This window comes from Colossoma macropomum, unplaced genomic scaffold, assembly GCF_904425465.1.
Source record: "Colossoma macropomum unplaced genomic scaffold, Colossoma_macropomum, whole genome shotgun sequence".
Taxonomy (NCBI): domain Eukaryota; kingdom Metazoa; phylum Chordata; class Actinopteri; order Characiformes; family Serrasalmidae; genus Colossoma; species Colossoma macropomum.
Genome location: NW_023494806.1, coordinates 28,665,943 through 28,676,833, shown reverse-complemented (window position 1 = coordinate 28,676,833; position 10,891 = coordinate 28,665,943). Strand labels below are relative to the sequence as shown.

At 41.5% G+C, this 10,891-nt stretch overlaps 1 protein-coding gene across 2 annotated transcripts; it reads right to left on the bottom strand.

Moving 5' to 3' along the window:
- Nucleotides 1-1,499: 1,499 nt before the first annotated feature.
- On the bottom strand, nucleotides 1,500-9,138 carry LOC118827469 (protein FAM111A-like). Of its 2 annotated transcripts, XM_036598836.1 has the most exons (4): nucleotides 8,885-9,138; nucleotides 6,922-6,963; nucleotides 6,641-6,672; nucleotides 1,500-3,857 (listed from the first exon to the last, which is right to left on the bottom strand). In XM_036598836.1, the coding sequence occupies exons 2-4, from the start codon at nucleotides 6,956-6,958 to the stop codon at nucleotides 1,971-1,973; spliced, it is 1,956 nt and encodes a 651-aa protein (XP_036454729.1). In that variant the 5' UTR covers nucleotides 6,959-6,963; nucleotides 8,885-9,138; the 3' UTR covers nucleotides 1,500-1,970. The 2 variants fall into 2 exon arrangements, with proteins under 2 accessions (XP_036454729.1, XP_036454730.1); XM_036598837.1 differs by lacking the exon at nucleotides 6,641-6,672.
- Nucleotides 9,139-10,891: the final 1,753 nt, after the last annotated feature.

The following is a 10,891-nucleotide window of genomic DNA, read 5'->3' as shown; positions in this document are numbered from 1 at the left end:
AGCTTATGATGTGTGTTAACCTACATCATCTCCAGATGGACATTATGCATTACAGAAAGGGTTTTAATTAATATGTCAGGTCGCATCATTCATTAAAAGAATGGGTTAAAAACAATAATACTTAACGATTACCATTATCAGTGGCTATTTATGTTTGACTCAGTTCTTTATGAACATGTACATGTCATTGTTTCCTGATGTGACATGTGTTAGTCTTATTTATTTGCATTAATTCACTGTGATGAAAGCGTTAGTGAAGTATTAATAGATGCTTATTTGTGGAGCAGAATTGTAAAGTGTAACCAAACATGATGCTATTAACTGAAACTTTCAGATGGCCAGCAAGTTCAGAACTAACTCTCTAAACTTGATTTTTATAGCTGTACTTCTGGAATGAGCTGCTAATATGTACATGGCAACTTATAGTGAGATTAAATTATATGAACTATATAATACCTAATGTCATCATAATTCACATCCTAATTTAAGATATGATTAACTTTATTATCATAAAGAACAGGGCAATGGTGTAAACCCAGCAGAGCTCAGCAGCTCACCTGTTTACCTGACAGCCATTCTTATGTAATCAGCCAGTCAACTCCAGTTTTCTTTATTCTGAAATATGTAAGAGCTGCAAGTTTACTAATGGTTATTTAGTCAATTTAAACCATAAATAAAAAGCAGAAACCAAGTACATGTTTAAAGTTGATACAATTTATTCCAGAGTGATTTTTGTAAAATAATTCAAACACACATCACTTATATTTCTTACAAATCTATCAAGGATGTCAAACACAAAATAAGGAAATATGTCATCAAAATATTTACCCTAACCCTGAAGAAATTAAAATAACTGTTAAAAATTTAATTGTCAAATTATAATTGTCCTTAACAACTTTAATCTTGTTACCGAAGCTGAAAGAAACCAAGAGCCTCTTTAATCAAACATGCAGATTTCTTATGTATATGAAATGTAAAGTACACAATAGAGATTAATGCACAATCACTAGACAAGTGCACAAAATACAGGGTGATTCAGAAAGATTCATCTGATTTCAAAATGATTTATTTCTCTTGTAAGTCATTACAGATCAATGCAGTGAACTGTAAATGGTTTAAATGAGCATAAAGTTTATTATGTAATTGTACAAGGTCTCAGTATGAACCTCCTCCAGCTGTACAGACAACATCAACGCCATAGTCAAACTCATCCCATACTGGATTGAGCGTGTCGGGTGTCGCTGCACTCACGGCTCTTTCAGTGCGATTTCAGAGATCATCCAGTGTTGTGGAACCAACGCCGAACGCTCTGAGCTGTTGGAGCTTCACTGCCCACGAAAATCACACTGCACAGTTATGACGGATTCACTCTTATTGAAGTGGAGAACGCAGAACGCTTTCTGCTCAGGGGTCTCATCTCCTCTCAGACTGAAGGGAGCCAGTCAGAAACTCTATGACCACCTCCTTCAATTGGATTGTGATTGGTTCCTCGGCGCCTCACGGTTGTAATAATATGGCTCTTTGAAATCAGATTAATCTTTTTGAATCACCCTGTATATAATAAAGGAACAACTAAAGATATTCATAGAAACACAGAAGAACTTTTGTAATCTCAGTAGCTGAATATTTTTTAAAGCCTTGCAATCCTATAATAACAACACTCAAAAAGCTTTCTCCTTACAACATTTGTCATAAAGTGAGAGATATTGTGAACCATATCAACATCCATGTTATTGTTTTTTTCCATCTACGGTGAGTGAAGTGGTGGTAAAATTCCACACATTTGTTCTTGTAGGGCTGCTGAATCAACCCCCTGTATAATGCATTATAATGTAAAATGTCAGTCATCACTGGGTCACAGTGGTGCAGACAGATGTTTTGTAAGACCAGTCTGAGTCTGTTTCATCAGTCTGGTTTTATCCGTCAGTGATATGTTGTACCTGCATCCTTGCTGTGTTCACTTTGTTTCTTTAAGACAAATTCAGTTTTGGTGTTTTGTCAGTGATGTTGTCTCTTTTGTCTTGGGCTGATTTGATCACTGGGTTTAGTGGGGTGGTATGGAAATCTTTGTCAGTAGGAGAGTCTAAGGTGTCCTGTTGAATGACCAGAGATTCCAAGATGGTCAGAACATCATTTCTTCCTCTCTCCCTCGACTGTATCATAATGCGTTTCAGGACTGGCCCAATGGGAAAGCCATATTCCATCAAGCTTCTGAATTTGTTTTTGCTGTCCTCATATGCATAGCCACCAGTATGAATACCAATCAGTTCACACCTCTTGTTAAAGACAGGAGAGCCAGATGAACCATCAAAAAAACAAGTGTCGTAGGTAATCTGTGAGCTGTTGTAGTTCCAATCGTCTTCTAATGACAGCTCTGATAGAATGTGCAGTACCTTATCTGTCATCTGAGAAAGGCGGTCGTTTGTAGTGCTCTTCCATTTATCATCCCTAATCACAGAACAGACGTCATATTTCTTACTAAGACAATCTGGGTGCCCAATGATGCAGATGCTCTTTGTAACCTTTGTCTTGGCAGAACTGGTGGAACCTTTTAGCAGAGCAGGGGGTGTTGATTCAGCAGTCTCAGCAGACTTTACTGATCCCCCTGCTTGTGGAATGAGTTCTCCCAATTCTAATAGTGCGAAATCAAGAAATGGTCCCTCACCTTCCACTTCATGAGAGCAACTCACAATATCTTCCTTCACTTGAAAGACTTGCTTTGTCTTATTGTCTTCATAGTCAAATTCTGCAGTAACTGGGTCTTTTAGCTTCCGTGGCTTTGATCTTGGTTCACAGTCAATCACGTGTGCACAGGTGAGGATGAATTTGTCAAAGAGCAGAAACCCAGTTCCGTTTGGTTCCCCATCAATGATTATCTTGCAAACAGAATCTGACAGCTGCATCAGTCTCTTTACGTCACTTATTTTAGAGAATCCCCTTTTACCTTTGTCATACTCCACTCTAAGGAGATCCTTGTAGGACTTAAGCCTGCTGTGTTTTTTCATCTCACTCAACAAACACCTACACTGTGCAGAAAGAGTCTTAAACAACTCTTCAGAGTTCGGGATCATTTTACAGGCTTGGAGAACAGCTGTCACATCCATGGATTTCAGGGAAGTTTTAGCCAATTCTCTTGGTTTAGTGCGCACAAGCTTTCTAGGGTTTTCAGTTTGTGAACCACGCGGCGCTGTATCAGAAACATCACTCATGGTCCTCAACACCTTCCTGCTTCCTGTTGCTTTAAAGCTAACCAACAGAGCAGAGTCATCAAAGCGAATTACTTGTAAATGCTTCCCATCAAGATGATCAACTCCATTTGACATTTCAGTGATCACCTCAGATTCTAATTCAATTAAAGCGCACCTCTTGCGGAAAATGACATCCGTGAATCTCCCGTCCCTCTTCAAAGCTTTTCTCAGGTTCTCTCCTCTCTTTGCATGTACACAAACAAAATCAAGCTCAAGCTTCAGCTCTTGATTTTTCATAATTTGCCTGATATTTTTGCCACCTTTGGTTCTGATGTTGAAGCTGACCAAATCTTCAGCTCTTAGGGTATGTGGGTGGTCCAGTGCAGTTTCGCCAACTTGTGAGGGAGCTTCACCTTTGATGAAGCTGACATCTAGCGTCTCCTGTTCGTCAATAAGGCTGCAGGGAAAACCAGTGTTCACAACAGCTTTTGGAAACTTCTCTCTCTGGATAACAATTTCTTTGTCGCGGTTCTTAAGTTGGATCCCTCTGAATCTTTTGCTTCTCTTCAGTGCCTCTAGTACAGTCATGGATGGCTTACAGGAAACAGCATACTTTTCTTTATTGACCCGAAAATGGATGACTCGGTTGATCACACTGGGTTCGTAGTTCTAGAAGGAAATAACATGTTATCTTGTTACTCTCTGCTAAAGCATAATCTCATATAATGACCTGTATAATTATTAAACTGTCCATGTTCATACAGTTATTTAACACACACAATGTAACAGCATGCAGAAGATTAAAGGAACAGTTTGGTGAAAAATCAAACTTATATGACTTCCACTTCCCTAAATCAGTCACTCTGTCAAGACATGTTTGGTGTCAAAGTTTTCCTTCTTCAGTTTAGAACTGGAGCTGGTAGGCTAACATTGATAACAAACACTGTAAGTCAATAGTCACCCAAACTGTTCCTCAAATGCATTCCAAAATCTTCATATAATTTGCTTCAAATTACATCAATAACCTACATAAACTCAAAGCTTAGCATAGTCAGACTTTATTTACACATTTAAGCTAAAATTGGAGCTACATTATCATCTATATCATGTATCATCTATATTATATATTATCTGCATAACATCCTGCATTCCAAAACTATTGTTACTGTAAGGCTTCATTTACACAGCAGGTAAAAGTGGCCCAAATTTGATTTTCTCACTAAATCTGATTTTTTTGTTTGGCTGTTCAGATTATCTTTTAAATGTGATCTGTATGCGACATCAGTCTGAACAGATCAGCTCCTAAACTGACCCACATGAGCAAAAGAACAGAGCGTCACGCTGCTTCACGGCTCATCCAGAGATAAACAATCACGACCGCCAACGAAACGCCAGTCGCTCCCGGAGGATCAGCTTCATCTTCACCAGCATCACAGGAGCCACCATGAAGCTCCACTGACTGAAAGAATGTGTTCGAGTTTGCCATAAAAAAGGCACGTTATTTGGGCTTGGCCACTTCTTTGGTTCATGTCCTCGGATTCTTTAAACTGTTCTGTGACCTGCAGCCTCGGCCTCCTCCGGCCACGTTCAGCCGTTTCAGTCAAAACCTCTTCAAAGAAGCGGTAGCGAGTGTTCGTGAGTGTTTACAGAAATGGTTTGGGTGACTACTGACTTCAAGTGTTTGTTAGCGATGTTAACCAAGCAGCTAGAGTTCTAAAGTAAAGAAGCAAAGTTTGGACACCGAACATATCTTGGCTATTTGACTGTGGGGAATCATATAAATTGGATTTTTCACTGAAGTATCTTCTTAAGAATAGATTAAGAAACATAAGCAGGTGAGTTATGGCGGCATGCCTGACCCGCTCAGTTTCTGTGGGCATAGCGTCATAGCAAAAGCACAGAACTCATAAACGGCTCTGGCAAAAGTTTATACCGTTCAACATGGCGGAGCAGAAACTGGTCTGCAGAGGAGACGAAGTTTATGCTCTGATCTTTAAAAGATGGCGGTGGGACGGACGTCCAGCTTATGTGTCTCAGAACACGACGTCTTCTCTTCTATTTTCTTGGCACAGAAACATCAGCCTCAATGTTCATGAGTCTCAGCAGCGTGAAATAATGAAGAATGTCAAGTTGGATTGACGTAAAAGTCGTATGATTTCCGATCTGGCTGTTCACACTGAGTCACACTGCCACAGTTCGGATACGGATCGGATTTCAGTACCACATATGAAAGCGTCTCAGACCAGAATTGAAAATATCAGATTCAATGCGTTTTTTGCTGTTTACACTGCCACACAGACACACATCTGTGTCACATATCCGATCAAAGATCGGATTTGGGCCACTTTTGCCTGCTGTGTAAACGTAGCCTAAGAGAGTTGCAGAGACACTGCACCTCAGTTGGTGTCACCACCCAGTTCCTGTCCTTTGGGGGACTAAGTGTCCCTAGAAAGTCACTGGTGGTCTGGCATCCAATGATACACTTCTTCATGTGTATATGAAGAAATAAACACATAAATATACTTCATAATTGGACATTGTAGTGACTTTCTGAAAACGCCTGCTGAGCTTCTCTACCTACGTTACATTACCATACAGTCTGTCTGTGTTGTGAAGCCCTGACTTTGGTCGTTTTGCACAGAATGATACCAAACTGTGCTCAGGAAAGACGTGATTCTGGTGCTCCTGAACAACTACTCCTTCTTTTAGCTGCACCGAGAGGTTCTTTCCCTTTTTATAGTTTACAGTCTCACTGTTTAGTGTTACACACATCAACTCGTCTGATTGAGCTTAAATGAAGACCAAGGTGTTTCTCAAACCAAGGTTTCTCAGTTTACCACATAACCTAAGCCTTAAGATGAGGAAATTTTTGTAGGTAGTTTGACCAGAGGAGGATGGGTCCCCCCTTGTGAGCCTTGGTTCCTCCCAAGGTTTCTTCCTCAGCTCTGAGGGAGTTTTTCCTTGCCACTGTCGCCCCTGACTCGCTCACCTGGAGGATTTACATTTCATGTTAAAACTTTGTCCTTAATGGATTTCTGTGAAGCTGCTTTGTGACATCAGTTGTAAAAAGCGCTATACAAATAAATTTGACTTGACTTTGACTTTGACTGTCCAATAGGAATGCCCCTCAGCTCTTTTCCTATTGGACAGGCTTGACTTTGGAATTAGATCATCGGCTAAACTGAGAAATCCTGCTTTGTGAAACACTCCTGGTGGAGTTTGAGTCAGTGGAGAGAAAGGTTTGGGTGAGTGTTTACAGAAATGGTTTGGGTGACTACTGACTTCCAGTGTTTGTTAGCGATGTTAACCTAGCAGCTACAGTTCTAAAGTAAAGAAGCAAAGTTTGGACACCAAACATATCTCGGCTGTTTGACGGTGGGGAATCATGTAAAGTATCTTCTTAAGAATAAATTAAGAAACATAAGCAGGTGAGTTATGGTGGCATGCCTGACCTGCTCAGTTTCTGTGGGCAGGACCTCCATTTCTATATGGAGAATAAAAGTACATTTAGTTACATTTTCCTTACGCTTTAAAAAGAGCACAGTGAAATAAAGTATTACCCAACATTGCTAACACTTTGAATGCTAAACAAACACTTTTCGTGTTTAAATATGACGCTCCATCATGATACACTACTCTTAGGAATTTATTAAACAGGTGTTTTACTTTACTTTACTTCAGAATGAAATTAAATAAGAATATATGAATGAAGTATTATTGCTTATAGACTTACCTTCAGACATCTCAGTATCCTGTGTGCCAGAATTCATTGTTACTGTAAAACAAGACAGATTTTATCTTAAACACGACCCTGAGCGGCTCGCCCACCAACCTTTAAACACTATTTCCAACCAAAGGTGAGGTGTTTACTCCTACTGTCTTTTCCTAAAAGCACTGAGATGTGTATGTAGGTGCAACTCGTGCTTTTACTGACATAAATATGCACTTCATGGTATTTTTACAGAAGGCTTTCTGCCTGTTTTAGGAGACACACTCGTCCACTTCTGTTTTACAGCAACAGAGAGTAAGACACCAGGTTGGGCTTTCAGTTTGAGGTTTTGAGTCATCGTGAATTGAGGATGGGACGAGAAGAAACGAGGAAGAACGTTTGTACAGAGCCATACAGAACACTTCAGACTCTTTCTAGGTGATCAGTAAGAAACTAAAACAGTAGCCATGTTTACATGCAGCCTAATAATCCATTAATAATCCGACTAATAGCTCAATCAGAATAGAATACGTCCGTGTAAACACCTCAATCGGAATACAATTTCTATCTGACTGATCGAGATGGTAATCCTGTAAATAATCCGTTAAATAGAAGAATAATAGCCATGTAAACGCCTGAATCTGATTACATTCCCTATCGGAATGTGTAAGTACGTTCTGCACATGTGCGTCACATCATAACAAAAGCACAGAACTAATAAACCGGCTCTGGCAAAAGTTTATACTGTTCAACAAGGCGGAGCAGAAACTGGTCTACAGAGGAGACGAAGTTAATGCTCTGATCTTTAAAAGACGGCGGTGGGACGGACGTCCAGCTTATGTGTCTCAGAACACGACGTCTTCCTCTCGGCCTTCTTTAATAAGGACAGGTGAAGGACGTTTTCCTGAGTCTGACATCATTTTAAAGACATCAAAAACTCCAACTGGAAACTCATCTCACTCTGACTGGACTCATGTGATGTTCGCTGTCATGGTAACGTTCACTCTAAGTGGTTCTCCACGCATGCGCGTCATTTTGGATCGGATTACTTGTAGTGAGCATGTAAACGAAGATTTGTTGAGTAGAGTGAGGATAAACACCTCAGTCTGAATCTGTAATCAGAATGTGTTCATTCGGATTGGCAAAAATCTTTGCATGCAAACACAGCCAGTGTGCTGACTGACCACCCTGCTGTTTTTGAGTAGTTGTGACCAACAATGTTACTCATATGACAGACAGACAGATAAAAACAGACAGTTTTAAGATTCTTTTCTAAGCCCTCCTGTAACACAGCACTGGAAAAGTCACAAAATAGCTCAAACATACTTTGTGATGGGTCACAACATGTTCTAAATCAGTTTGACTGAATGTGTGTGTGTGTGAGGGTGTGTGTGTGAGTGTGCGTGTGTGTGTGTATGTGTGTGTGAGTGTGCGTGTGTGTGTGTGTGTGTGACAGTGTGAGTGAGTGTGAGTGTGTGTGTGTGTGTGTGTGTGTGTGTGTGTGTGAGAGTGTGTGAGGTTGAGTGAGTGTGTTTGTGTGTGAGTGTGAGGGTGTGTGTGAGTGTGAGCGTGTGTGTGTGTGTGTGTGAGTGTGTGTGTGTGTGTGAGTGTGCGTGTGTGTGAGTGTGTGTGTGAGAGAGTGTGCGTGTGTGTGAGTGTGTGTGTGAGAGTGTGTGTGTGAGTGTGCGTGTGTGTGTGTGTGTGTGTGAGTGTGCGTGTGTGTGAGTGTGTGTGTGAGAGAGTGTGTGTGTGTGAGTGTGAGCGTGTGTGAGTGTGTGTGAGAGTGTGTGTGTGTGTGAGTGTGTGTGTGAGAGAGTGTGTGTGTGAGTGTGTGTGTGAGTGTGTGTGTGTGTGTGAGTGTGCGTGTGTGTGAGTGTGTGTGTGAGTGTGTGTGTGAGTGTGTGTGTGTGTGTGAGTGTGCGTGTGTGTGAGTGTGTGTGTGAGAGAGTGTGTGTGAGTGTGTCAGGCAAACAAAAGACACAGTTACCTGTAGCTGCAAATCTGCTGCAGTTCAATAAGGAGTAGTTCTTGTGAGACGAGCAGATCCGTTTACTTCTTAGATGAGTTTCAGTTCAGAGAATGAAAGAAATGTAAAGAATTAAAACCTGCAAATAAAGTAGTAATTCAGATGATGAGTCTCACTTTCAGCCCTGTGTCCTCTGTAGTGTTGTGTTTGAGTCCTGGTCAGAACTGAAACCAACTGCTGATCCTCCAGCCTCACTCAGGAGGGAGGAGCTTGTGACTTTGGCAGGGGTTCCTGGCACAAAATGTTCTCTGAAGCTCCTTTATTTCCCCTCATGCACACTGACTCATCCCCTGATAGGACACATATGTGTGTGTGTGTGTGTGTGTGTGAGTGTGTGTGTGTGTGTGAATGAGTGTATGTGTGCGTGTGTGTGTGTGTGTGTATGTGTGTGTGTGAATGAGTGTATGTGAGTGTGTATGTGTGTGAATGAGTGTGTGTGTGTGTGTGTGTGTGTGTGAGTGTGTGTGTGTGTGAATGAGTGTATGTGAGTGTGTGTGTGAGTGTGTATGTGTGTGAATGAGTGTGTGTGTGTGTGTGTGAGTGTGTATGTGTGTGAATGAGTGTGTATGTGTGTGAATGAGTGTGTGTGTGTGTGTGTGTGTATGTGTGTGAATGAGTGTATGTGAGTGTGTATGTGTGTGAATGAGTGTGTGTGTGAGTGTGTATGTGTGTGAATGAGTGTGTGTGTGAGTGTGTATGTGTGTGAATGAGTGTGTGTTTGTGAGTGTGTGTGTGTGTGAGGGTGCGGGGTTGCTGGTAAATGTTCTCTGAAGCTCCTTTATTTCCCCTCAGGCACACTGACTCATCCCCTGATAGAATGCATATGTGAGCCACTTCTGGCTGAGATGTTGCACTGCAAAGTTCATCTGAGCCAAAGTGGCCCACATATTAAAAATGCTCGTATGGCTCACATGTGCCAAAACAGCTCCAAGCCACGTCTGGCAGAAATACTGCAGAACAGAGACAATCATTTATGTTTTAGACCGGGATTAAGAGGATTCAGGGGGCTTATAGTTTAAATTCAGATCTGGGCACAGAACACTGTAAAAATCCAGCCTTCATGACATTCTGTCTGTTATTTAAACAAAGACAGCTGGTAGTCTCAGTGGGAGAAGCACATGCTGTCCTCCACTCCTGGAGCCTGGGGGGCGCTGTGCAACAGTGGAAGTCCCACCATTCCAGGGAAATGGAAGCTTTAGTAAAAGTTCTGCCAGGAAGACTGTAATGCTGCGTTATTCGCTCATCACTCCTGACCAATCACAGGCCCACACCTGTCTTTAAAATGACTTTAAAGTGCCTACTTCTCCACATTCCCCTCACTCCCCACCAGGCTCCGCCCATGCCAGCTCGATCTGGCGGGATCAGCAAGAGTCTCGATTCTGCAAGACTTGGACAGAGGACGGGGCAAACGCCAAAGACTCTAATGTCTACTGAATGGTCATGTTTCAGCTCCAGTAAAGTTCAATGAAGGATTAAATTCTCTCTTCACTCCTGCCTGCTGAGTCTGTCTCACTGAAGTTTAACGGTCTGGTTTTTCTGCTAGTGGCTTTGAGTGGTGGGTCAGTTCTGGCAGTGCTGGTTTAAAGGTGGCTGAGATCTGGCAACCTCATCTGGGCCTCTTCTATTCCATCAGTCCATGTGGTGTGAGGGTCGCATGTAAATGCCAGATGTGACCTCTGGTTCAGCTCCTTGGGTCATTATCACATCAGACCGGACAGAACTAGAAGAGTACTAAGAGTAATATATTCTCTAGAAATGAGGTTTTTTCCCTATACGTGGTTCTAAAATGATGCAGTTTTAGAATTTAATTGTTGGCTTTTATTACTGAACTTAATTCAGGCCTGGGGCTGTATTACTGTCCTGCTATGAAATGTAATATAAAAACACGAATTTGTTAGCTAGACAGGTAGCTGCTGTTAGCCACGTAAAAAAGATCAAACAGAACTAAAGAGTGATAAACTGTAAGTT